The sequence below is a fragment of the Oncorhynchus keta genome, chromosome 25 (assembly GCF_023373465.1).
Source record: "Oncorhynchus keta strain PuntledgeMale-10-30-2019 chromosome 25, Oket_V2, whole genome shotgun sequence".
Taxonomy (NCBI): Eukaryota; Metazoa; Chordata; class Actinopteri; order Salmoniformes; family Salmonidae; genus Oncorhynchus; species Oncorhynchus keta.
The window spans coordinates 36,411,154-36,438,907 of record NC_068445.1 but is presented as its reverse complement, the minus strand read 5'-3'; the positions used below and the strand labels follow the sequence as shown (position 1 = coordinate 36,438,907).

General features: G+C 41.3%; 3 protein-coding genes and 1 long non-coding RNA gene across 56 annotated transcripts in view; 2 read left to right on the top strand and 2 right to left on the bottom strand.

The window, feature by feature from the left end:
- Nucleotides 1-4,464: 4,464 nt before the first annotated feature.
- On the bottom strand, nt 4,465-7,979 carry LOC118358567 (SREBP regulating gene protein). Its single transcript, XM_035736527.2, has 5 exons — nt 7,270-7,979; nt 6,914-7,070; nt 6,484-6,635; nt 6,083-6,196; nt 4,465-5,716 (listed from the first exon to the last, which is right to left on the bottom strand). The coding sequence occupies exons 1-5, from the start codon at nt 7,360-7,362 to the stop codon at nt 5,633-5,635; spliced, it is 600 nt and encodes a 199-aa protein (XP_035592420.1). The 5' UTR covers nt 7,363-7,979; the 3' UTR covers nt 4,465-5,632.
- A 38-nt stretch (nt 7,980-8,017) lies between these two features.
- On the top strand, nt 8,018-17,286 carry LOC118358566 (RING finger and transmembrane domain-containing protein 2-like). 50 transcript variants are annotated; one of them, XM_052479215.1, is made up of 11 exons: nt 8,018-8,129; nt 8,392-8,471; nt 8,680-9,167; nt 9,486-9,562; nt 9,743-9,843; nt 10,525-10,678; nt 12,795-13,108; nt 13,560-13,641; nt 13,724-14,703; nt 16,369-16,470; nt 16,715-17,286. In XM_052479215.1, exons 2-7 carry the CDS (start codon nt 8,425-8,427, stop codon nt 12,951-12,953), a joined length of 1,026 nt encoding a protein of 341 aa, XP_052335175.1. In that variant the 5' UTR covers nt 8,018-8,129; nt 8,392-8,424; the 3' UTR covers nt 12,954-13,108; nt 13,560-13,641; nt 13,724-14,703; nt 16,369-16,470; nt 16,715-17,286. The 50 variants fall into 50 exon arrangements, with proteins under 50 accessions (XP_052335175.1, XP_052335172.1, XP_052335174.1 ...); XM_052479212.1 differs by having other exon boundaries at nt 13,683-14,703; XM_052479214.1 differs by lacking the exon at nt 13,560-13,641 and adding an exon at nt 13,478-13,518 and having other exon boundaries at nt 13,683-14,703.
- A 2,561-nt stretch (nt 17,287-19,847) lies between these two features.
- LOC118358564 (uncharacterized) overlaps nt 19,848-27,754 on the top strand; it is a 39,825-nt gene continuing 31,918 nt past the window's right edge. The window contains exons 1-4 of one of the 3 annotated variants that reach the window (XM_052479162.1): nt 19,849-20,132; nt 22,440-22,554; nt 22,665-22,769; nt 23,039-23,202. In XM_052479162.1, the coding sequence (XP_052335122.1) occupies nt 23,089-23,202 (114 nt within the window). In that variant the 5' untranslated portion in view covers nt 19,849-20,132; nt 22,440-22,554; nt 22,665-22,769; nt 23,039-23,088. Of the gene's footprint in view, nt 22,555-22,664; nt 22,770-23,038; nt 23,203-27,754 lie in introns of all 3 variants that reach the window. The other 2 variants (XM_052479161.1, XM_052479163.1) reach the window with 2 other exon arrangements.
- LOC127911738 (uncharacterized) lies at nt 23,201-27,288 on the bottom strand. 2 transcript variants are annotated; one of them, XR_008079133.1, is made up of 4 exons: nt 25,534-27,288; nt 25,205-25,408; nt 23,547-24,932; nt 23,201-23,488 (listed from the first exon to the last, which is right to left on the bottom strand). It is a non-coding gene; the product is annotated as an uncharacterized LOC127911738 (long non-coding RNA). The 2 variants fall into 2 exon arrangements; XR_008079134.1 differs by having other exon boundaries at nt 25,273-25,408.

Sequence of the window (27,754 nt, the reverse complement as noted above, 5' to 3'; positions counted from 1 at the left end):
TGAGACAAAACCGAGACTGGTCAGTGAAGAGCAAACGAACCCGCCGTCACTGTCTGGTCCAGTGACGGCGGGTTTGTGCCCATAGGCAACGTTGTTGCCGGTGATGTCTGGTGAGGATCTGCCTTACATCAGACCTACAAGCTCTCAGTCCAGCCTCTCTCATCCTATTGCGGACAATCTGAGCACTGATGGAGGGATTGTGCGATCCTGGTGTAACTCGTGATGTTCGGATGTACCAATCCTGTGCAGGTGTTGTTACACGTGGTCTGCCACTGCCAGGACAATCAGCTGTCTGTCCTGTCTCCCTGTAGAGCTGTCTTAGGCGTCTCACAGTACGGTCATTGCAATTTATTGCCCTGGCCACCTCTTCAGTCCTCATGCCTCCTTGCAGCATGCCTAAGGCACGTTCACGCAGATGAGCAGGGACCCTGGGCATGTTTCTTCTGGTGTTTTTCAGTCCGTAGAAAGGCCTCTTTTTAGTGTCCTAAGTTTTCATAACTTTGGCCTTAATTGCTTACCGTCTATAAGCTGTTAGTGTCTTAACGACCGTTCCACAGGTGCGCGTTCATTAATTGTTTATGTTTCATTGAACAAGCATGGGAAATAGTGTTTAAACCCTTTACAATGATCTGTTTAGTTATTTGGATTTTTACTAATTATCTTTGAAAGATAGGGTCCTGAAAAAGGGACGTTTCTTTTTTTGCTGAGTATATTACTGCAAGTAACTTACTTGTTATCCAGAAAAATGTGATATATTGAGATAAAAACAGCTGGACTGGGCCTTTAATAGATGAATACACACAACATGACAAACATGGCATTGTGAATGTATTCTGGTTCATAAATCTCATTGCATATCTTCAGCCTGAGCCGAACTTTCTGTAGTGGCAGTTGCATCACTTTCTTGCACGTCAACTTCCTGAAGTTGAGAAATAAGTAGCTGTCATGGGAATAATACCAGGTGATTCAGTGGATATTCAGACATGTAACTCAACGGCCACAAAAAAAAAACTGAATATGGAGTTTGGTTAAGCAAATAACCACGTAAAAGGAAACATCTTAATTGATTTTTCTGATGGGTTTTCACCTTGTGTGATATCACATTGTAAGATATGAAGGAAGTTGATCATATCCGCATAACTTTTTTTCAACATATGACGAAGCAAGATGAATATAAGACTGTGACCACTGTCAATGGGCTGAGCAACTCATTCTTGGCTAAACTGACAACATAAGCAAGGAAAAACTAAATATATAATGACATATGAGATTTTATATGTGAAGTTAACTGCAGGTAATATTATGCAACATCTGTGTCCACAACTACACTCAATTACAACATATTACAGAAAGAAAAGTTTTGCAAATGATTCACAAAAAGACCAATTCGAAAACCATGTGTACTTTAAATCATGTCTTTCAGTATTGTAAAATATTGCTGTAATTTTGCATTGACTTCTTTCCCAGGACTTCTTAAAGCATTGTGCATATTGGTGATGATGGTCACTCTGGAGGCTGACTCTTTACACCGAATGAAATCACCCAGGGGCTGCAGGGTCAAGGAGCTAACCACTCTCACCAAAACAATCATCAATGACAGCCTAACCAGCTATGTAAGTAGCTACATCTTTCCTAATATGCCATTTAACAGACGCTTTTATCCAAAGCAACTTACATTGAATATATAAAAATGTTGTATGTGATCCCAGCAGGAATTGAACCCACAGCCTTACTTGGAGTTGCTAGTTCTGCCATTCTCTTACCAACTAAGCCACACACACCACCTGGACCAAACAGTCTTCAGTAGCTATTTTTCCATTAACTTCCCCATGGATTTTTGTTGTTGTCTATAAATGCGATAATTGCCTTCTAGGGTGCTTTGCCATTTCACAATTTTGTTTCGATAAAAACAGCTGTTCGTAATGACGTCACACCTAAAAATTGCGAAATACTTTTGAAGCTACGCAGGCACGTGAAGTTTCGAATAAAAATGTGGTGGTTAAAATGTTTCCGTTACTCATTTAGACAAATTGCGCATGAATAAATTGGCGACAGCCTGTATGCCCTCCCACCTATCCGTGTCATGCCTCAGGTACCCCGCGAAAGCCAGCATGGATAGAATTCAATAATTTACTAATGTGTGTCATATAATAATTCTCATGTGCCAACGTATCACCAAGGTCCGTGCCATGGGTGAAACGTACCCTCCTGAAGATCTGAAATAATTGGATGTTGAAACTTATCAGCCAACCAGAAAAGCAAGGCGATGCAGTTCAAACCCCCCATTTAAAAAAATATATAGTATTTTGCCAGCATTACGCATTTAGAATGACATGTGGGAGTGAAGGTTGTGGTTACATGATGACAACACGTGCCCCACGTACCTTCAAAAGTAATCGGCAATCATCATTTATTAGAAAAACTGTTTCCATCGTCATTTGTCGCAATTAAGTTCGACAAAAGAAAAATCCACCTGTAGAAAGGATAAAAATGTCTCCAATCTTCCAATTCCATTACACGTGATTTTTCTGCCAACATTTCTTTCGTCGAATAAACCTGGGTCAATAGAAACCTGCCTACCGACTGACTTTAACCGTGTTTACTTACATACTGTACCTGTACAATTACTACTGTTCTGTTCCCTTGGGTCCCATCATGATCCTTTCAGTTCTTTACTTATTGATCCACGCAAATTCCAACGTTTTCCTTTCTGCCAATTTGGAGAAAGACAAGTCAGTTCATGGGTCAAAATACCAACTGTTGTTACTGGGATATTAATTGCCCTCCTTATTTAACTGAGACATTCTGTCCGTGATATGTAACAACTGAAAAACATTGACTTAAAACAGAATGTAATGAAGACATTCCATCATGTCAGAGTACATATTTATGGTCTATTTTCAAATATTTTTTTCCACAGATGGCAGCCAATGGACAGAACCAACCTTTTGCCCAGGGGTTCCCAGATCTGGACCTCAACAGTACCTCACCTTCCCCTCTGGAGAGAGCTCAGTGTGGGCTACACTTCATTGGCAAGGCCCTGAAAGAAGTCCTCAAGGACCAAGAGAGTGACCTGAACCCAGATCACATATCAATGCACAACAACCTGAATGACTCTGTTACCATGGTGGGGAGGCTATCTGCCTGTCTGAAGAAAACCATTGGGGTTGACTGCACCCAGAAGCCAGCCCATCCCGAGATGCCCAAGCCCCCCTTTCAGAGGAAGCGGTGGAGCATTACCCTGCTGGAGGAGTCGCGGGACTTCCTGGTTTGGGTGGAGTCTGTAGTGGATTCCAGAATACCATTGATTCTATAATCACTGAATTATATTTGATTTATTATAATATTAATGTATTTGGTGAATTTAATGTATTTATTCATCTTAAATGCTATTTATTCAAATGTTATGGATGCTTTCTTTTAGTACAAAGTTTCAGCATATTACCAGCTCATCTTGACTACAGCAACAGCATTTCTGTTTTCTTATAAAGCTGATTTGTATCGGAAGTTCTGCAATAATAATAATAATACCATTGCCAAACAGTGTCATGATGACATAGTTCTAATAGTTTGTGCTAAATGAAACAGTTTGCATACTTAGTGGACAGGCCTACACTGTGTTCCCTTCCCATGTGACAGTCATTAATCAAATAGCCATGAATGAACATTTGTCAGGACCTTAATATATTTTCTAATTACAAGACAGATTCTGTTTTCACAGCCTTCAGGATGATTAATTGTTTAGCTCTGGCTATGTTCCCCAAGTGGATAATTTAAAGGCATGGAGAATTATTATATCTGCAGAGGGCTACTGTGCATCCCAAATGGCACTCTATATAGGGGCGGCAGGTAGCCTAGTGGGGAGGCAGGTAGCCTAGTGGGGAGGCAGGTAGCCTAGTGGGGAGGCAGGTAGCCTAGTGGGGCGGCAGGTAGCCTAGTGGGGAGGCAGGTAGACAAGTGGTTAAAGCATTGGGCCAGTAACCGAAAGGTTACTAGATCAAATCCCCGAGCTGATAAGGTAAAAATCTGTTGTTCTGCCCCTGAACAAGGCAGTTAACCCACTGTTCCTAGGCCATCATTGTAAATAAGAATTTGTTCTTCACTGACCAGTTAAATCAAATAAAAATATACCTGCACCCTACATAGTGTATAAATTACAACCACTGAAAGCCCCTTCTTCAAATCAAGCGAGATGCTTCAAGCTCATCAAACACTTCTGAAATTGATGTGACACTGTCCAAGTTTCTCATCCCCCACTTTGTGAAAAAATAAAAGATGTTTAAAAAGTTTTCATTTTGTCATACTGTATATTAAAATATGTCAATTCTTGTTGATACAGCTCTGACCCCTGGTAAACATTATCCAATATATAGAATGGTTTCATAGTGTGAAATACATAACCTTATTTAATAAAATACTGCTAATTTTTCTGAAAGGGTCTGCGAAATGTAAACTGTAAGCCGATAACTTTCACAGTCACTTTATTAAATAACCAGTCAGTCAATATCCATGCACGACTACACACAAAAGTAGACATTCTTTAGTTTTGTTTTTATATTCAACAATAAGGACTAAACAACCAATAACAACCTTCAGTATATCATCAGGCATTAAATACAGACCTTTATAACATGAGTCGTGTTCATTTTGCACCAAAAAGACTAAAACATGTGAGACTCAAACATTTTTAAACATTTTCTGTTGCGTGCCCTAATGAACATGACCATAATGTGGAACAATGGCAGCATGAGGTGAATCCTAACTGGTTTAATGAGCCCTGATGATCATCACTGATGAAGTTATGAAGCTATGCACTTATGAAGTGTAAATAATATAGCTATATCACATACAGTATTTGTCCATTGTGAGGTTACGATAGTGTTCTTCAGAGCCATATGTAGAGACTGTTACTCTCATTACTTCATCAAAAGGTTCAACATGGCGTCCGTTATTGTCAGTCAAATCCCCTCTATACAGGGTTTGGTGTTCTTGGTGGCTCCCATCTGTTAAGCACCGTATGGTGTCAGACGTTTCAAGGCCATTATGTCGACACAAGATGAAGGGGAATCCCGTCTTTCCACGGAGTATCAAGGTGTGTCTCTTGGCTCTTAGTTGGACTCTTAGTTTTCTTTACATTCTCGTAAGTCCCAGACAACCATTATTAGTTTCGATACAGTCTCGTAGGTCCCAGAGGACCGTTATTAGTTTCTATACAGTCTCGTAAGTCCCAGATGACCGTTATTAGTTTCTATACAGTCTCGTAGGTCCCAGAGGACCGTTATTAGTTTCTATACAGTCTCGTAGGTCCCAGAGGACCGTTATTAGTTTCTATACAGTCTCGTAGGTCCCAGAGGACCGTTATTAGTTTCTATACAGTCTCATAGGTCCCAGAGGACCGTTATTAGTTTCTATACAGTCTTGTAGGTGCCAGAGGACCGTTATTAGTTTCTATAGTCTCGTAGGTCCCAGAGGACCGTTATTAGTTTCTATACAGTTTCGTAGGTCCCAGAGGACCGTTATTAGTTTCTATACAGTCTCGTAGGTCCCAGAGGACCGTTATTAGTTTCTATACAGTCTCATAGGTCCCAGAGGACCGTTATTAGTTTTTATACAGTATCGTAGGTCCAAACAATCATATAGGCAGGAGTTCAGGTGGACTTTCTCCATAACAGTATTTTGCTTGTGGATTTCTGTAGGTATTTTCATGTTGGACACTCTTCAGGAGCAAAAAGAGAGGGTAAACACAACCATTAGAATGTTTTACATCAATCTCTCTTGCCATCTCTGCATGACAGGATGTGGGTATGGTCAGGGAGTGATCAGAGAACTGGGCCCAGATTCACAAAACATTTCTCATTAACTGCCATTTTTTCAATAAAAGCTAGCTAAATCAGTTGCCTAGCAACAAACATCTTAAGAAGCTTCATAAGAAAATCATTCAATTTTGTTGAAGAATTGCACTTACAAACTAACTTATTTTTTTATTATTTATTAAGAAGCTTCTTACATTTTTGCGTAAGAAGTGTTTTGTGAATCTGGGAAAGGTTATCCTTGTTTGTTTCATGTAGACAACTCAACCTACCTGCGATGAAGTTCGACACTTGGCTAAACACAGCTCAAAGTGGTCCTCCACGGCTGTGAATAGGTTCTGGAAGCCATCTGCAGCTCTGTTGAGGAAACTCTCTAGAAGAGGTTGCTGAGAAGGAGAGAATATGAGAAAGAGAGAGAGAGAGAGGAGTAGAGGTGCAACAGTCAGATCAAAATCTGGTACTTCTCACATGGATTACTCATAACACAACCACTGCAAAAGGTTCAGATGAAAACAACGTAAAGTTAAAGATGTCAGGGTAAGATAGAGATCTGACTCCATTGCCGAAAAGCCATGCACCCAAAAGATGTACATGCAAAAGATGCAAATTCTAATTTGGAACAAAACATTTTGCTGTTGGATGCAGCTCAACAACAGTGCCACAGCTTGAATACCTTATCAGGCTGGAGGCAGCAGGACACACAGTGCTCGTAGATGTTGCAGCAGCCGTTGGCCAGACAGCTTTTACAAATGTACTGTCTTGAGCTGGGGGCATTGACATTACAGCAACCATTCACCAGCAGATCGTTTCTGTCACACACATAACCTGTGGGGACATTCACATGTACATTGGATTAGTGACTTGAATATTGAAGTGTTATTTTATAATACCTCAATGATAGGGGCTTTTCTCACATCATCTTTCCTTAAAACGCATTGGGGAAGAAGAACAGAGGGGAGGGACCTTGGGCATTCTTCTCAAATACGGTTGAAAAGAAGGTGAGGAGATTGTGAGGAATCACAGAAAAAACTGTTGGAGAAAGAGGCGTTATTCCCTAAGAGATAACAAGTGAGTGAATGAGTCCAGTTAGGTTCATAACTCACCCAGTTCATCTGTGAGCAGCGTTTTGCCCTGAATGGAGTTCCGGCACTGAGTGATCTGCCTGCTACTGTTGCCCAGGTTGAACCTGACTTTCCATGGGATCCGGTGATCCGGGTCCCTGGCCTCCAACAGGTTGCGATCCCGTATGGTTCTCTCCTCCTGCATAACACATCACAATATATATCTCACACACACATCTCATATAGCCAAAAGTCAAGACCTTGCTGCATGACAGATAGTCAGGTGTGGTTTGACAAACTAGTATAGCCTAGAGCTGGACCTCATATCAATCAAATGTATTCATAAATCTGTGTTCTGTGGACTAAATATAAACATGCGATGTCAACAGTTTAAATACCTGTTTCAGGGTGCTGGTTAGGAAGTAGATCAAAGACAGCCCAAACACCACACCTAGCACCCAACGTTTTCTCAGTAACCTTCTTAGCACCATGGCATGACGTTATTGGAAGATCCCTGATTGAATTGCAGCAATGCTAACTAGATAATATTAGCTGGATAAACCATATGGTAGCTATAAATGTCTGGTTCAACTGGGGTGTCTGGTTATGATTGGCAGTTTAGAAATCACGTTCAATAACTGAGCTTCGTTTGGTCAACACCACAACCTAACCCATTTTGCTGGCTAGTTAGCAAAGCTAGGCAAGAAACCGTGGTAAATAACGTTAGCTAGCTATCTGTATATAAATACGCTGTAGAGAAGGACCACAGCTGTGCTAGTTAGGTAGCTACAAAGTAACGTACAAGCCGTTTAAGATAAAGACTGCTCTGTTAGCCTGCGTCGCTGGAAACAAGCTAACGATGCTTGGCTAACTACTCACCCAGCTAGCTAGACTGACAGTTAACATTAGCTAGCTAACGTTACCTGCCGTGAGATGCATTAGCTAGAGTTAGTTGGCTATAACTCTACAAAACAACCCCTACTGACAAATAACATATGTTGTTGACGTTGCCTTCAGATAAATGACCGAGAAAGCTTAGAAAATAAACAACGTTTTCCCCATGAAATCTGACGTCTACCATCAAAACAATTCCCTAACACGGATGTGTGGTGGGAAAGTGAACGCTGTTTGGCCGAGTTGAACGTCAGTGACGTCATACAGGAAAAACATCGTCGCGAGCCAGGCCAGGCAAGCCGCAGGGGTGTGTAGGCAAAATAACTACATGGGAATGAGAAGAATAAACAAAACGATGATTCAGGTGAGAACAATTGCCGTGGACAAATATTAACTAAGAATCATGCATATAACTCATGCAATAGAGAAACCAGTAAACCATTGTACTGTACATGTAAATGGTGGCGTGATGGTGCGACTGCCAACCATCATAGCTAGTTAGCGTTAGCTATCTGCGGTTAGCTAATTGTTGCAATAAAGTCTATCCAACCATCGATACTCTCCTTGCGGCGTTGTACTTGTATTCACTTATTGCAGTCTGTGTGTCTGTCTGCACCCCACCATAGCCCTGGATCACTCGGGTATGAACTGGATGTGCCATGCAGAGAAGACACAGCAGCAACACGGATGGCATGCCCTCTGAAAGGTTTGAGTTCACGTCCTAGGACACAGGCATTTGCAGGTTCATCATCACAACCTGAAATTGTGCACTAAAGAGGATTGAATATAAATATATTTATAGAACTGGTTAACTTCGGGAGCCAAATCCATTGAAAGGCAATGCAAGAAATAAACAATAGACAACAGTCTTTGAACCGTCAAAAGATGCAGCTGATCCTCTCTCTGCTCTCCAGGAGCCGTAGCCAAACCCTTGGATCAGAAAGCAGCCTGGACGAAGGAGGTGTGTTTGACTGCCTGAAACCTGACTCGCCCACCTCCCCCCAGCAGCTCTTCTCCGGCCTGGTTGGGGTCGGGGTTCCCTCGGGATCTGGTGTGCCCTCCGCAAACTTCCAGGCGGCTGGTCTTGTTCTGGGGACTCCTCCAGACGTCTTCATCCAGATGACTGCCTCCTCCAGGGAGGAAGGGGGGCCACACCGCTCTGAATGTGGGCCCTACCTCCCCCGTCCGCCCCCGCACCATCATCACAACCACCACCACTTCCACCAGCCACTACAGCACCGTACATCTGGAGAGAGGCATGGGAACAGGGAGGAGGCCTCGGAAGACCCCTCTACACCGGCTCCGGCCTTGTCGGAGCTGAAGCCTGTAGTCACCTGGCTACAGAGGGGGTTCCCGTTCATCCTGATCCTCCTGGCTAAAGTGTGTTTTCAGCACAAGCTCGGTAAGACTGGTTTTAGATCGCAATAAAAAAAAAGGTGACTCTACACGTGTGTAGTAATACCAATACTACACTGATATACTACACTGAAATAAATACTATACTGATAAATACCTCACTGATATAAATACTACACATATATACTAGACTGATATAAAGACTACACTAATGACAATGTTTTTGTTAGTAGTTGCTTGGTAATTGTATAGTGTTGGAGTCGGTCGTTTTGTGGAATAAGTAGAATAAGGAACATTTGGAAACTTTGGAACAGTCAGGTACTGTGTGTGACTGACTGGTAACTCTTCTGTTTCTCTCTGGTAGGTATTGCTGTCTGTATTGGGATGGCCAGCACGTTTGCCTTCGCCAATTCATCATTCAAGCACCAGGTGTCACTACGGGTAATTTTCACCTTTTGTACAACTTTGATATGAGAGCATAACTCTGATACTTTTTATAAACATTATTTGAGTGTTATCGATCTATGTAAATAGCTAGCCCGAGAGAAAGTGAGAATATGCGTACATTGGTGATTAGTAAAGTATTTGATTATTTACTATTTGTCTGTCTGTGCATATCAGGAGGAGAGGTCTGTGGTTGTAGCTCTCTGGATGATCATGTTCCTATCTGGAAACATAGTGTATCTCTACTACACATTCAGTGCTGAGGAGCTGTACAACAGGTAGGGTAAAACCATGTCTTGTGGTTATTTCTTATGGTATTGCACTGAAAACCTTACATTGCACTGAAAACCCAACATTGTCAACCACCCAATATTTAGGCCTAATGGTTTACAGTTGGCTGACATTGACATTTACCTCATTGATATTATTTTCTTTCTCATCGATCTGTATACAGTATGACTGTGGTAATTTTTTCATTCAGTTTTGTCCTTTTTGTTGTTGTAATATGATTTTCATTGTCTTTAGGTTATGTTACCATGTGCCTTCTTGTCCTGTGAGTATTGATTTTCATTTATCATTTCACCTGTTTTCACATTTTGTTTTGTCCTCCACATTTTGTTTTGTCCTCCACATTTTGTTTTGTCCTCCACATTTTGTTTTGTCCTCCACATTTTGTTTTGTCCTCCACATTTTGTTTTGTCCTCCACATTTTGTTTTGTCCTCCACATTTTGTTTTGTCCTCCACATTTTGTTTTGTCCTCCACATTTTGTTTTGTCCTCCACATTTTTAATCATGTTGTTAATTTTTGTTACTGTCTTCTGTTGATCCATGAATGTGTCCCTTGTAACCATTAGAGACTAGACCAGACATAATGTATCACATCCATCCACAATCAAACCTCAACCTGTAAAGTACTGAAATCTGTCTCATCTCTGCCCCCCCCCCCCCAAAAAATCAGTCTGATGTTTGCAAAGCCCAACATAAACAGCTTTGACTTCTTTGATCTAATCTGGGCGGTGGGGATCACCGACTTTGTTCTCAAGTACTTTACAATCGGCCTGAAGTGCTTCATCCTGTTTCTACCCAAGATCCTCCTGGCCTTCAAATCCAGGGTAAGAGCCTGTGTTAGTGTGTTTTTATATTCATCAAAGTTTTTACTGTTTTCCTCAGGGTTACTGCTAGTGTGTGTTTTATATTCATTAAAGTTTCCCTCATGTCCTTGGGGTCACAGTGTGGGAGTGTGTGTATTGATGTCTTATCCACATGACAGTTTTGCTTATAATAACCTGTGGTCACAGAAATAGTGTGTGTCTGTGATTGTGTATGTGTATGTGTTCTATCAGTGTGCAGGTTTTGCACCTGGGGCTCACAGTATGTTTTGACAAGTGATTTATACATACACTAGATGACTGATAGGGGGCGCTGTGTTGAGGCCACCGTGCCTCCATATTGGCATTCCTATATCGTTGTAAAAAATATTCTGGAATCTATTGAAATGCATTTATTAATGTCTATTTGTTCTTGCCATATTTATTCTGTTACAGACACCTTAATGCATACTTTTAAATTACATGTGAGCTAAACATATATTTAAAAAATATATAAAAATGTTTGCTTAAACTATATCTTTTTGAGATTACTAATGCCACTGGCCCCACTACAACAACAAATATGAAATACATGTAATTTTGACCATGAAACATTTAATTGAAATACTGTAGAATTCCATTAATTCCTATGGACGGCTGCTCCTACTGGGGAGTGCCACAATTGCTGACTGGTGGCTTCAAAGCCTCTCGATGGCCAATACATAAAATCAGCAATCCAGGGTTTATATACATCATTGGTTTTGACTCGGCTAATAAACAGGCCAATCGGAGAATTAGGTGGCTGCCACCGAGCTCATTCATCCTGGGGGACTGCAGGGGTGAGGTCATCACTCCCTTGGGCTGGACCATTACTGTGGTGTGTGTGTATGCTCCCACTACCCCTCACTTTCGGCTGCTGGGGAAGCCCACGCCACGCAATCACTAAACCGCCCGACCCCCACCTCAGCCTCCATCCTCTGCCCCCCCCCTTACAGAAAAAGACACGCCAGACTCATGTACATTGATTTATTATTTGATTTAGTTTGCTCTGCTGTTTCTTCAACATTGCTCCTTGGCTGGCTACATTGTTGGCACTGTCAGTGCACTCCACTCCAGGGAAATGTATTTTCTAGTATCCATGCATCCACTTGAAGCAAGATTTAATGAAAACATGTTTTTAGCAGCTGAGGGGGATAACTCATAACAGTGGCGTACCCTAACTGCTGGTTAGGTTTTGATTGGTAGTCTGAGAGGTCAGCGTCACTAATGGAAAAAACCCAGCAGGAAGTCCCAGAATGTGTTGGAACTGCTGCCATGGCTCAAAGTTTCTGGCTGGAGTCCAGTTTTTGTTTGACACATCCAGTGTGTGTGGTGGGGGGGGCAACAATGAGGAAAGATGAATTTCCTGCTTGCGGAGGTCTCCCACCCTCAGTGTTTCTGCTACAGGGTTTCCAACCCAGAGTGATTAATCTCTGTCAAGTGATATCCACATAACCATTATACATACTGTGATGCCACTGGGAATCCATTTCCTGTTAGTGTTAGCCTTCTGTTTTTGAACCCCCCCACTCCTCCCACACACACAGCAACAACAGGAACTTTTTATTTTTGAAGAGTACTGTCACCCTGTCCTCCTGGCTTCCCCTGTGGCATCCATTGGAGAGCGAGGAGGAGTGGCCTCTTAAAGAAAAGATGGCTGCCCCCGCAGTTTGACTTGCCTAGGGCTGAACTGTGTGGGTAGCAGGTGAAGAGAGCCGAGTGGCTGCCAGTTTCTCTTGCAGTGTGGGGAAATTGCCTTTGCTGCTGTGAAGCTGCAGCCTGCGGAGCCCTCGCTGGTGGCCATGCTTAGGTTGGAGCTTGTTGCTTGCAGTGTGCTGCTGCTCAACAGATAGGACTAGAGCTAGCCTTATATGTGCTGCTTTTTGGCCGTTTACTTAACTTAATGAAAAACTGACTATATTGAGGAAATATACACTTGTCTTTGAAGATTAAAATTCGTTTGTGATGAAACCTCTTTTTTCTGTATTTCTCTTTTTCACACCATCTCAAACCACAGACATTGTTCAGATGGAACATAAAACATGTATTACATGCATTTCCAATGTCTTATCAATGTCCTCCATGTGTGTGTATGTCGCAGGGTAAGTTCTACCTGGTGATAGAGGAGCTGAGTCAGTTGTTCAGGGCCTTAGTGCCCATCCAGCTGTGGTACAAGTACATCATGGGAGAGGACCCGTCCACCAGCTACTTCCTAGGAGCCATGCTCATTATCAGCTACAGCCTCTGCAAGGTAACGTAGCGCTAATATAACTCACCCACAGCTTCTACAAGGTAACGTAGTGCTAATATAACTCACCCACAGCCTCTACAAGGTAACGTAGCGCTAATATAACTCACTCTCAACCTCTACAAGGTAACGTAGCGCTAATATAACTCACCCACAGCCTCTACAAGGTAACGTAGCGCTAATATAACTCACCCACAGCTTCTACAAGGTAACGTAGCGCTAATATAACTCACCCACAGCCTCTACAAGGTAACGTAGCGCTAATATAACTCACCCACAGCTTCTACAAGGTAACGTAGCGCTAATATAACTCACCCACAGCCTCTACAAGGTAACGTAGCGCTAATATAACTCACTCTCAACCTCTACAAGGTAACGTAGCGCTAATATAACTCACCCACAGCCTCTACAAGGTAACGTAGCGCTAATATAACTCACCCACACCTTCTACAAGGTAACGTAGCGCTAATATAACTCACCCACAGCCTCTACAAGGTAACGTAGCGCTAATATAACTCACACTCAGCCTCTACAAGGTAACGTAGCGCTAATATAACTCACCCACAGCCTCTACAAGGTAACGTAGCGCTAAAATAACTCACCCACAGCCTCTACAAGGTAACGTAGCGCTAATATAACTCACCCACAGCCTCTACAAGGTAACGTAGCGCTAATATAACTCACCCACAGCCTCTACAAGGTAACGTAGCGCTAAAATAACTCACCCACAGCCTCTACAAGGTAACGTAGCGCTAATATAACTCACCCACAGCCTCTACAAGGTAACGTAGCGCTAATATAACTCACCCACAGCCTCTACAAGGTAACGTAGCGCTAATATAACTCACCCACAGCCTCTACAAGGTAACGTAGCGCTAAAATAACTCACCCACAGCCTCTACAAGGTAACGTAGCGCTAATATAACTCTCACTCGGCCTCTACAAGGTAATGTAGCGCTAATATAACTCACCCACAGCCTCTACAAGGTAACGTAGCGCTAATATAACTCTCACTCGGCCTCTACAAGGTAACATAGCGCTAATATAACTCACCCACAGCCTCTACAAGGTAACGTATCGCTAATATAACTCACCCACAGCCTCTACAAGGTAACGTAGCGCTAAAATAACTCACACTCCTTTATGTGTAGGTGGTGGTAGTTATATTCAATGTTGTTGGAGTAGCCTGTTCAATGGAGTCCTATTCAGTTATATTCAACTCTATATTTAATGGAGTTATTGGTATTGTGATTGCTAAATGTGGGTGGGTGGGGGTAGTGTATGTGCAAGAAATGCATGATAAATAGGCTAAAGCATGAAGACATCATGGGTGGCTACAGCTTTGAAAGTATTATGGGTTGAGATGAGACACTGGAGAAATTTAGTCATAGTTGTTCATAGATGTGTGTCCTCAGAAGGTTGCAAAATGGGACAGGACACTGCACCTCACTGAGTGGTTAAAGAATAGAACATTTCATTCAGTTAAGAATAGAAAAGGAACCAGAATATATTGACCTAGTAGAGAATTGTGTTAGTTAGAAAGAACGTCATAAGTTCAAATTTTGTAATGTTTTCAGGATAATATTCAGTGGTCACCAACCCTGTTCCTGGAAAGCTGGAGGTGCAGTTTTTTGTTTCCATCCCTGCACTAATGCACCCGATTCTAGAGCCTTGACTGTTTGTGTTTATCTTTCAGTCGTTTGACCTCTGTGGACGAGTATCAGCCATACGCAAGGCCATGGCAATTCTCTGCAGTTCTCAGGTGAGAAATTATTACTTTTTGTAAATACAAGTATCTGGGTCAATTGGCAGCCCACTTCACTATCCTATAGCCATTGAAGTAATATTTCTAGCTAAAGTAGTACACCTTCAACTGTCAACTGGTTGTGCCTGATCTTGCACTCTGATTGAGTTATGTTACTACATATACATTATTAGAATGCACAACATGTACAGTGGGGCAAAAAAGTATTTAGTCAGCCACCAATTGTGCAAGTTCTCCCACTTAAAAAGATGAGAGAGGCCTGTCATTTTCATCATAGGTACACTATGACAGACAAAATGAGAGAAAAAATCCAGAAAATCACATTGTACGATTTTATTTGAAAATTATGGTGGAAAATAAGTATTTGGTCAATAACAAAAGTTTATCTCAATACTTTGTTATATACCCTTTGATGGCAATGACAGAGGTCAAACGTTTTCTGTAAGTCTTCACAAGGTTTTCACACACTGTTGCTGGTATTTTGGCCCATTCCTCCATGCAGATCTCCTCTAGAGCAGTGATGTTTTGGGGCTGTTGCTGGGCCACACGGACTTTCAACTCCCTCCAAAGATTTTCTATGGGGTTTAGATCTGGAGACTGGCTAGGCCACATCAGGACCTTGAAATGCTTCTTACGAAGCCACTTGTTCGTTGCCTGGGCGGTGTGTTTGGGATCATTGTCATGCTGAAAGACCCAGTCACGTTTCATCTTCAATGCCCTTGCTGATGGTAGGCTTTGTTACTTTGGTCCCAGCTCTTTGCAGGTCATTCACTAGGTCCTCCCGTGTGGTTCTGGGATTTTTGCTCACCGTTCTTGTGATCATTTTGACCCCACGGGGTGAGATCTTGCGTGGAGCCCCAGATCGAGGGAGATTATCAGTGGTCTTGTATGTCTCCCACAGTTGATTTCTTCAAACCAAGCTGCTTACCTATTGCAGATTCAGTCTTCCCAGCCTGGTGCAGGTCTACAATTTTGTTTCTGGTGTCCTTTGTTTCTGGTGTCCTTTGGTCTTGGCCATAGTGGAGTTTGGAGTGTGACTGTTTGAGCTTGTGGACATGTGTCTTTTATACTGATATCAAGTTCAAACAGGTGCCATTAATACAGGTAACGAGTGGAGGACAGAGGAGCCTCTTAAAGAAGAAGTTACAGGTCTGTGAGAGCCAGAAATCTTGCTTGTTTGTAGGTGACCAAATACTTATTTTCCACCATAATTTGCAAATAAATTAATTAAAAATCCTACAATGTGATTTTCTGGAATTTTTTTCTCATTTTGTCTGTCATAGTTGAAGTGTACCTATGATGAAAATTACAGGCCTCTCATCTTTTTAAGTGGGAGAACATGCACAATTGGTGGCTGACTAAATACTTTTTTGCCCCACTGTACACTGAGTTGACCCTGTATGGAATGGGAATGTAAACATTTACATTTAAAAATATATATATTATTTAGTAATTTAGTAGACACTCTTATCCAGAGCGACGTGCAGGAGCAATTAGGGTTTAAGTGCATTGGTCAAATGGCACATCGACCGATTTTTCACTTATTTGGCTCGGGGATTCGAAACCAGCAAACGTTTGGTTATCGGCAGCCTCTCGGTTAACCGCTAGCCTACCTGCCTTTGTCTCTTTGTGACCACCTAGTTGCTGCTCTATCACCCACAGAGTTATGGTGTGAGAGCCAGCAGCCAGCAGTGCAGTGAAGCCGGAGACGTGTGTGCTATTTGTCAGGGCGACTTCAGAGACCCCATCGTTCTTCTCTGTCAGGTGAGGGGACATATATGAACCCATGGCCCTGTCTCTAGCTACTATCCTCACTAGTATGTTATTCACTGCTAAGAGTTCTATGTTACATTTGTGTCAGGTTGTCATTTTTTTTACCAACAGCTGATTGTGTGATATTGTGGGCAATCTGTGGTGTAGACAGTAAGTAGAGTAGTGTCATGTCATGGGTGAAGGAGTGCATGTAACGTTAAACTTAATTTTGTCTGTCTGTCTCTCTCCCCTATAGCATGTGTTCTGTGAGGAGTGCCTGTGTCTGTGGTTCGACCGTGAGCGAACGTGCCCCCTGTGTCGATCTGCGGTCATAGAGACCCTGCACTGCTGGAAGGACGGCACCACCTCTGCCCACGTCCAGATCTACTAGTGATTGATGGCCAGATGCCCACCAGACACTGGGTGGCACTATGGAGTCCAATTTAGTATGCCATTAATGTATCAAGTCAGTTACTATACCTTCTCTACACCGCTGTCACTATCACTGTCACAGTGCTTGTCTAAGTTCTTGCAAAGTTCTTGCAAAGAAATAGAATATTAACTTATCTCAGTGTGATCCAGCACCATGTGGTATGGGTTAGTATTCTGGCAAAGGGTACCAAGAGTAGTATCTCAGTGCAACAATTGCTTGTTTGCTCATGTATTTAGTTTTATTTAGTTACTTGTGCATTTCACCTGATTTGTAGTGTAGATTCAGCTTATGTTTAATGACATTATTTAAAATACAAAAACTTTATAGAAAAAGTCACAGGTTCTGTTGTCTCATTGTGTATCTGACTTTCCAATTAAACCATGATTTATGCAGTATTGTTCAGCATTTATTGGATGTTTTATGTTGTCACGATATTGCTCATTGTATAATAATAATAGCATGAATGCATTTTTACTTTTCAAACTTTTATTATCTAGATTGAGCACAGAATTCACAATGTAATACATATTTAAATAGCATGTAAAGAACACATTCTTTATAAAAGACACAGATTCAGCACTGCAATTGAAAACTACAGTTTTTGTGATATATAAAAACAGCTTATGACTGTAAACATAAATAGCATGCCCTTATATTTGCACAGGGTTTCTTGCACGGTTTCATTAACATTATCTGCATGAACACTGCTACAAAATGCTGAGCCCCCAAGACAATTTCAAAAGTTCCAAGAAATGTAACAGTTAATGTATTCCCCTTTCTCCAGTCATCAATATTTGATACAGCCCACAGCATTATTCATCTAATAAAAATAAATGACTATAGAAACAAAAAAACGGTAGGAAAAAAATCGTATCAAAATGGATTTTCATCTGTAGTGATGGTTGAGCCCAGACTTTTCATGGTCTATAATTATTACAGAAGCTTATCTAACAAGTACAGTGCAATTGTTCCACTGAGCACCAAGAATGCCCATCACAAGAGACAATGCGCCTAAAAGTAGGCTGCACGCGTTCTTAAATGTATGTTTTTGCATACCAATAGAATATTTCAGTTAGGTAATTGACATCGTATATAGTGCATCGATAATTCAAGTGTAAATTCATCAACGTATGACAGTTGCGTGGGCAATATAAGTACGTTTTTCCTTTGGTAACCGTCAGGGGAGAATGACATCACCGTTCCTTACTCGGAAGAACCGCCAGACATTGAGAGTGATGATACAAGTTACGTCAATTCATATCTGAATACAAATGAATTCAAAGCAATGAGTCAAATGATCTAATAAATGGGGGAAAAGCGTACCGCGAAATGTATTCACGCAGTACTGTATCTTAGACCCACATGTCCTAAAGTATTATTTGAATTGAAAATGTTACTCAATCTCTGTGACATAATGTTATGTCACCTGAATTCAGAAGCACAACATTTTCCTTAGCCAACATAAAGTACAAATAATATATGTCCTTTGATTTTGGTCAGATTCCTTATTTTTCAAATCCCTGTTCCTAACAGTCTTGCTGCGTGTGTGGCATGTTTATCATGATGACGTGTCAGTGTGCACGCTGGACCTCCGCGCTCTGGGGCTGACTGGCTGGCATCCATTTTCTCAGTGCAAATATTCTGACAGCTTTCTCTCCTCTTCGGGATCATCTGAAATTGATAAATAAATTCAAACGTTAGTGCATTGTAAACATTTAGTTCATATTTAGATTTTTTTTTTCATTATCTTTGAATAGTCCAACATAGTTTTGCTTATGAATAACTAAATTATACATACTCAAATTGTAAATAAACTACAGCTTCCACCAAATATAGTTACATATTTATAACCGCAATTTACCTGCTGAACATTGTTGGGGAAAGTTGACAATCAACCGTCTATACTCGCAACCAAGTTTGTTTGCTTTACTCATATGCTGCGTTCAAAGCAACTCGAAACTGGGAACTCGGAAATCTCCGACTTCAGTGAGTTCAAAACAACTGGGAACTTGGACAAAAACGAGCTCCGACTGAGATTTTTTTTTTTAACGGTCATTCAACTCGGAATTCGAACTCGGGCCTCTTTCTAATGCTCCGACTTTCCGACCAAAAGATTACCGACGTCATGATTTGACTTCGTATTTTTCCGAGTTCCCAGTTGTTTTGAACGTGGCAATAGTGATGACGCGTACCTGTGAAGCTTACTGGTTGCTGGTTTTGCCTTTGCAGTGTCTCGCACCTACAGGTGTCGCTTTCTGATAAAGAGCATGAGGACGGTGATTTGTATTGCTGTGCATACAAAACGTTTAAAGTAGACTTTTCTATTAAACTCCAGTTTATCGTAATATCTGTTGTCTCGATAGCCAACCGTCCAGGTTTTATCCATCTCGTCCCCGATCCTCCGGAGGCGGGAGGCGAGCGACTGGGTCCCGGAGCATGGTGAGGGTCCTTGGGCACATATAATCGAGTCACCGGGTAGAGGCAGAGGCTGGTCTATCGGGAGCCAGCACATGTTCTCAAAAAATCTATTTATATTTATTATGTGTCCTTGTCCCCTCCTCTTATCCACTCATCGGTAATATGATCCTCTTTACTGTACGGATCAGATCTGGACTGTGTTGTTTCGCTCTCTCTCTTTCTTATATTATTCATGATTAAAGAGTCACATGGTGTGAGGGGTTTACATCATATTCTCCCAAAAGAGAGAGGTAATCATTAACTCTTAAAAACCCGCCGTCTCATTTTATCCGCATAGGCTTTTGTTTGATATAATGGTCAAAGAGAGGTCTAGTTGAATAATCATAGGATTTAAAATAATAAGTATAATACATTTGAGAGTACTGTACCTAGAAAGTATACAATCGGGATCATAAACCTTTTTCTTTAATAATTGTGTATTTTCATTTAAACTTTTTTCATTGTACACGTTATTCTTTGTTGAAATTAAAATCTGAAACAATCCACTATTACAGACCGATGCGCCCATAATAAACTGAGGAATTATTTTGTGGAACTAATCTGATAGCAAAGTCTCTAGTCGGACAGGTTTGGGTACAGGACTTCACTCTTTTTTGTTTTGAAATGGGCTAGCTACAAAAATGTTAACCCTACCGCTTTGTTATTTTGTCTAAAAATAACTAGTTAAAGATATATGTTGTTGTAACAATGGTAGAACATATGGCAGCGTTTACAGAGCGTTTGAAGCAAGAACTGACAAACAACATACCCGCACATTGATTCGGTACCGGTACCCCTGTATAGAGACTCGTTATTGTTATTTTATTGTGTTACTTTTTTCCTTCCGTTTTCATATATATTTTTGCAAATAATTTCTTACTTACTTTTAAAAACAGTTCTGCATTGTTGGTTCAGGGCCTGTACAGTATTGGCCAAAAGTTTTGAGAATGACACAAATATTAATTTTCACAAAGTCTGCTGCCTCAGTTTGTATGATGGCAATTTGCATATACTCCAGAATGTTATGAAGAGTGATCAGATGGATTGCAATTAATTGCAAAGTCCCTCTTTGTCATGCAAATGAACTGAATCACCAAAAAACATTTCCACTGCATTTCAGCCCTGCCACAAAAGGACCAGCTGACATCATGTCAGTGATTCTCTCGTTAACACAGGTGTCAGTGTTGACGATGACAAGGCTGGAGATCACTTTGTCATGCTGATTGAGTTTGAATAACAGACTGGAAGCTTCAAAAGGAGGGTGGTGCTTGGAATCATTGTTCTTCCTCTGTCAACCATGGTTACCTGCAAGGAAACACGTGCCGTCATCACTGCTTTGCACAAAAAGGGCTTCACAGGCAAGGATATTGCTGCCAGTAAGATTGCACCTAAATCAACCATTTATCGGATCATCAAGAACTTCAAGGAGAGCGGTTCAATTGTTGTGAAGGCTTCAGGACGCCCAACAAAGTCCAGCAAGCGCCAAGCGTCTCCTAAAGTTGATTCAGCTGTGGGATCGGGGCACCACCAGTACAGAACTTGCTCAGGAATGGCAGCAGGCAGGTGTGAGTGCATTTTACATTTACATTTAAGTCATTTAGCAGACGCTCTTATCCAGAGCGACTTACAAATTGGTGCATTCACCTTATGACATCCAGTGCACGCACAGTGAGGCAAAGACTTTTGGAGGATGGCCTGGTGTCAAGAAGGGCAACAAAGAAGCCACTTCTCTCCAGGAAAAACATCAGGGACGGACTGATATAATATAATAATAATATATGCCATTTAGCAGACGCTTTTATCCAAAGCGACTTACAGTCATGTGTGCATACATTCTACGTATGGGTGGTCCCTTCTGCAAAAGGTACAGGGATTGGACAGCTGAGGACTGGGGTAAAGTCATTTTCTCTGATGAATCCCCTTTCCGATTGTTTGGGGCATTCGGAAAAAAGCTTGTCCAGAGAAGACAAGGTGGGCGCTACCATCAGTCCTGTGTCATGCCAACAGTAAAGCATCCTGAGACCATTCATGTGTGGGGTTGCTTCTCAGCCAAGGGAGTGGGCTCACTCACAATTTTGCCTAAGAACACAGCCATGAATAAAGAATGGTACCAACACATCCTCCGAGAGCAACTTCTCCCAACCATCCAGGAACAGTTTGGTGATGAACAATGCCTTTTCCAGCATGATGGAGCATCTTGCTATAAGGCAAAAGTGATAACTAAGTGGCTCGGGGAACAAAATATCGATGTTTTGGGTCCATGGCCAGGAAACTCCCCAGACCTTAATCCCATGGAGAACTTGTGGTCAATCCTCAAGAGGCGGGTGGACAAACAAAACCCCACAAATTCTGACAAACTCCAAGCAATGATTATGCAAGAATGGGCTGCCATCAGTAAGGATGTGGCCCAGAAGTTAATTGACAGCATGCCATGGCAGATTACAGAGGTCTTGAAAAATACTGTAATTGTCAATAAAATGTAATTGTCAATAAAAGTCTTTGACACTTATGAAATGCTTGTAATTATACTTCAGTATTCCATAGTAACATCTGACAAAATTATATAAAGACAATGAAGCAGCAAACTTCGTGAAAATTCATATTTGTGTCATTCTCAAAACTTTTGGCCACGACTTGTTGTATTCGGTGCATGTGACAAATACAATTTGATTTCATATAAACGACGAGCAACCGAACTCCAATGGTGACTCTCTTGGCCAACCAAGTCGGGAAGTCTCTAAAAATAAGATGTTTTGTGAAAACATAAGTGGACCAGAAAGAAGACAGAAGCATGTGTCATCTGCAACTTTACAGGGGAACAGTGAAAGAGAAGAGGACCAACCACAATGTATCGATAGCCCGAGGGCTTGCCACCCCACATAGCCTGGTTCCTTTCTAGGTTTCTTCCTAGGTCTTCTTCCTTTGGCCTTTCTAGGGAGTTTTTCCTAGCCACCGTGCTTCTACACCTGCATTGCTTGCTGTTTGGGGTTTTAGGCTGGGTTTCTGTACAGCACTTTGAGATATCACCTGATGTACGAAGGGCTATATAAATACATTTGATTTGATTTTGATTTGATTTGCTTGGTGGAAGGACCAGTCCCTTGTTGGAGAGGATTCAAGAGGAGAGGATACGAAGGAAGAGACAATACCACAGTGTGAAAGTTAACAAGGCAAACAAATTGGTGGATCAATTCATTCAAGACCTGGTAAGATGATGTCGAGGATGATCATGACAATTCCACCAGTAGAGGTAGCCTACCTACCACTTAATTAAGTGGAACTCAATTTCATTGCTGATTTACTTATTTTTTTGCAGAATGAGATAAATGACATTCCCTTCATTGACTTTGAGTCGCCCTATGAGTTAGCCCCGAATATCTTCCAATATCTCAGACGGACAGAGTTGGGATGATGTGCTCAGGTAAACTAAGATCATGATCAGATCCGTCAGTTATATAAAACTGAGACTGAAACAGAGACTACTCTTTTTTCACTTGAAGCATAAGCAGACCTGAACAGACCGCACACTGTTTTGTGCAACCCTAATGTGACGTAGGCCCTAGTAAGTGATGATGACCACTATCCAACATGTCCCCTTCAATATCCTCTCCAGGTCAGCAAGATGTGTAGTATAAGTACACCGTTCTACTTTGTTGTACCTAGTGATGATCACTCAATATGCTTCCACAGGTTCCACGGCGTGGGCCGTCCTGACGTAGGACGATGTGTTGTCATTTAGGATGTGTCTGGAGAATGGTTATCACCACGGTACCGCTGTCTCTGACTCCCCCTGTTGGAAGAACACACTACGAGACTGTAGGAACTCTGAGAACACTGTGCGCTCCAACTGGGAGGTAGGAGACGGCTTGGCTTGATAGGAGTGTGTCTGACTGCTTGGCTGTGTGTGTGGCACTTTAACTCAATGCATTTTTTTAGATAACACTTCATCTGAATTTGCCCTTAAACCTGTGTAACTATACAATATTAACTTAAACCTGTGTAACTATACAATATTAACTTAAACCTGTGTAACTATACAATATTAACTTAAACCTGTGTAACTATACAATATTAACTTAAACCTGTGTAACTATACAATATTAACTTAAACCTGTGTAACTATACAATATTAACTTAAACCTGTGTAATAATACAGTATTAACTTAAACCTGTGTAATAATACAATATTAACTTAAACCTGTGTAACTATACAATATTAACTTAAACCTGTGTAATAATACAGTATTAACTTAAACATGTGTAACTATACAGTATTCATTGTAGTAATAACATTGTAATTGCAAGGACCCCGATAAACAACATTTCGACTTGCATGTCTTCCTACTCCTAGAATCGTGTTGGATCAATCAACTAACTGCAGTATGACCTTTGAGAAGGTGCTGTGTGATGTAAGATATACAGTATATAACCTGTTTTCAGTGTCAGAAGGCGCAGCTGTGTTGATCAGCACATTTCCAGCCTAATGAAGGGAGATCAATAGACATTGAGCTGCTGTTTTGACTCTGTACTAAAAGAGACCACCACTTGTCTTTGAACTCCTTTTTTTCATGTTCTTTTAATTCAACCTGTTGTGAAAACACAATAGACTTCAGCCTCTATGTTATGTCCCTTACAGCTATGGATTCTCACATGAAGTAAGCTACTTAAATTCGACTGGGTCCGGTGTACAGTGGGATGATAGCGTGACTTGAGCTGCTGAAATGAGTCTGTTAAATGTTGTTTCAGGAGGCTGGGGCCCACAGGGAGTGGTCTGATTAAATTCTCTGGCGCCGGTGAACTCTGGCTGGGTCCCAAAAGGCACTCTATTCCCTACGTACAGAGACAGAGGGCTGCCTGCTGCAGCAAATTGTATTCACCCAGAATATCATGTCTTCCCCCTCAGGAGGCTGAAAATATTTGGCATCGGCCCTTAGGTTTTACAGCTACACCATCGAGAGCATCTTTACTGGCTGCATCACCGCTTGGTATGGTAAATGCACCACCCTTGACTGCAAAGTGCTACATCGGGTGATGCGGACAGCCTAGCACATCGCCTGGCCCAGTTCCGTGCCATCCAGGACCTCTATATCAGGCGGTGCCAGAGGAAGGCTCGAAGAATTGCCAAAGACTCCAGCCACCCAGGCAAAAGTTTGGACACACCTTCTCATTCAAGGGTTTTTCTTTATTTTTAATATTGTCTATGTTGTAGAATAATAGTGAAGACATAAAAACTATGAAATAACACATATGGAATCATGTAGTAACCAAAAAGTGTTAAAGAAATATATTTTATATTTGAGATTCTTTAAAGTGGCCACCCTTTGCCATGATGACAGCTTTGCACACTTGGCATTCTCTCAACCAGCTTCATGAGGTAGTCACCTGGAATGGATTTCAATTAACAATTGTGCCTTGTTAAACATCATTTGCTGCTGTGCCTCTGTTCTTTATTTTACTCTTATTATCATCTTTCCTGATGTCTAGTCACTTTACCCTGCCTTCATGTACATATCTACCTCAAATACCTTATTATTATCTATCCTGATGTCTAGTCACTTTACCCTGCCTTCATGTACATATCAACCTCAAATAGCTTATTATTATCTATCCTGATGTCTAGTCACTTTACCCTGCCTTCATGTACATATCTACCTCAAATACCTTATTATTATCTATCCTGATGTCTAGTCACTTTACCCTGCCTTCATGTACATATCAACCTCAAATAGCTTATTATTATCTATCCTGATGCCAAGTCACTTTACCCTGCCTTCATGTACATATCAACCTCAAATAGCTTATTATTATCTATCCTGATGCCAAGTCACTTTACCCTGCCTTCATGTACATATCAACCTCAAATAGCTTATTATTATCTATCCTGATGCCAAGTCACTTTACCCTGCCTTCATGTACATATCAACCTCAAATAGCTTATTATTATCTATCCTGATGCCAAGTCACTTTACCCTGCCTTCATGTACATATCAACCTCAAATAGCTTATTATTATCTATCCTGATGCCAAGTCACTTTACCCTGCCTTCATGTACATATCAACCTCAAATAGCTTATTATTATCTATCCTGAAAGTCACTTTACCCTTTCATGTACATATCAACCTCAAATAGCTTATTATTATCCTGATGCCAAGTCACTTTACCCTGCCTTCATGTACATATCAACCTCAAATAGCTTATTATTATCTATCCTGATGCCAAGTCACTTTACCCTGCCTTCATGTACATATCAACCTCAAATAGCTTATTATTATCTATCCTGATGCCAAGTCACTTTACCCTGCCTTCATGTACATATCAACCTCAAATAGCTTATTATTATCTATCCTGATGCCAAGTCACTTTACCCTGCCTTCATGTACATATCAACCTCAAATAGCTTATTATTATCTATCCTGATGCCAAGTCACTTTACCCTGCCTTCATGTACATGTCTACCTCAAATACCTCGTACACATGCACATTGATCTGGTACTCCCTGTATATAGCTCCACATTGATCTGGTACTGGTACTCCCTGTATATAGCTTCACATTGATCTGGTACTCCCTGTATATAGCTTCACATTGATCTGGTACTGGTACTCCCTGTATATAGCTTCACATTGATCTGGTACTCCCTGTATATAGCTCCACATTGATCTGGTACTGGTACTCCCTGTATATAGCTTCACATTGATCTGGTACTGGTACTCCCTGTATATAGCTTCACATTGATCTGGTACTCCCTGTATATAGCTTCACATTGATCTGGTACTGGTACTCCCTGTATATAGCTTCACATTGATCTGGTACTGGTATTCCCTGTATATAGCTTCACATTGATCTGGTACTGGTACTCCCTGTATATAGCTTCACATTGATCTGGTACTGGTACTCCCTGTATATAGCTTCACATTGATCTGGTACTCCCTGTATATAGCTTCACATTGATCTGGTACTGGTACTCCCTGTATATAGCTTCACATTGATCTGGTACTGGTACTCCCTGTATATAGCTTCACATTGATCTGGTACTCCCTGTATATAGCTTCACATTGATCTGGTACTGGTACTCCTGTATATAGCTTCACATTGATCTGGTACTCCCTGTATATAGCTTCACATTGATCTGGTACTGGTACTCCCTGTATATAGCTTCACATTGATCTGGTACTGGTACTCCCTGTATATAGCTCCACATTGATCTGGTACTGGTACTCCCTGTATATAGCTTCACATTGATCTGGTACTGGTACTCCCTGTATATAGCTCCACATTGATCTGGTACTGGTACTCCCTGTATATAGCTCCACATTGATCTGGTACTCCCTGTATATAGCTCCACATTGATCTGGTACTCCCTGTATATAGCTCCACATTGATCTGGTACTCCCTGTATATAGCTTCACATTGATCTGGTACTGGTATTCCCTGTATATAGCTTCACATTGATCTGGTACTCCCTGTATATAGCTCCACATTGATCTGGTATTCCCTGTATATAGCTCCACATTTATCTGGTATTCCCTGTATATAGCTTCACATTGATCTGGTACTCCCTGTATATAGCTTCACATTGATCTGGTACTGGTACTCCCTGTATATAGCTTCACATTGATCTGGTACTCCCTGTATATAGCTTCACATTGATCTGGTACTGGTACTCCCTGTATATAGCTTCACATTGATCTGGTACTGGTATTCCCTGTATATAGCTTCACATTGATCTGGTACTGGTACTCCCTGTATATAGCTTCACATTGATCTGGTACTGGTACTCCCTGTATATAGCTTCACATTGATCTGGTACTCCCTGTATATAGCTTCACATTGATCTGGTACTGGTACTCCCTGTATATAGCTTCACATTGATCTGGTACTGGTACTCCCTGTATATAGCTTCACATTGATCTGGTACTGGTACTCCCTGTATATAGCTTCACATTGATCTGGTACTATATAGCTTCACATTGATCTGGTACTGGTACTCCCTGTATATAGCTTCACATTGATCTGGTACTCCCTGTATATAGCTTCACATTGATCTGGTACTGGTACCCTGTATATAGCTTCACATTGATCTGGTACTGGTACCCTGTATATAGCTCCACATTGATCTGGTACTGGTACTCCCTGTATATAGCTTCACATTGATCTGGTACTGGTACTGTATATAGCTCCACATTGATCTGGTACTGGTACCCTGTATATAGCTCCACATTGATCTGGTACTCCCTGTATATAGCTCCACATTGATCTGGTACTCCCTGTATATAGCTCCACATTGATCTGGTACTCCCTGTATATAGCTTCACATTGATCTGGTACTGGTATTCCCTGTATATAGCTTCACATTGATCTGGTACTCCCTGTATATAGCTCCACATTGATCTGGTATTCCCTGTAT

What these genes read in the sequence shown, in the direction of transcription:
- LOC118358567 (XM_035736527.2), bottom strand. Translation starts at nt 7,362, where the DNA reads ATGGTGCTAAGAAGGTTACTGAGAAAACGTTGGGTGCTAGGTGTGGTG. An exon ending in GCTGCCTCCAGCCTGATAAG is followed by an intron (nt 6,197 to 6,483) that starts GTATTCAAGCTG and finishes TCTCCTTCTCAG; the next exon opens with CAACCTCTTCTAGAGAGTTT. An exon ending in AGTGTCGAACTTCATCGCAG is followed by an intron (nt 5,717 to 6,082) that starts GTAGGTTGAGTT and finishes TTGCTCCTGAAG; the next exon opens with AGTGTCCAACATGAAAATAC.
- LOC118358566 (XM_052479215.1), top strand. Translation starts at nt 8,425, where the DNA reads ATGCAGAGAAGACACAGCAGCAACACGGATGGCATGCCCTCTGAAAG. An exon ending in AGCACCAGGTGTCACTACGG is followed by an intron (nt 9,563 to 9,742) that starts GTAATTTTCACC and finishes TGTGCATATCAG; the next exon opens with GAGGAGAGGTCTGTGGTTGT. An exon ending in GCTGAGGAGCTGTACAACAG is followed by an intron (nt 9,844 to 10,524) that starts GTAGGGTAAAAC and finishes CCAAAAAATCAG; the next exon opens with TCTGATGTTTGCAAAGCCCA.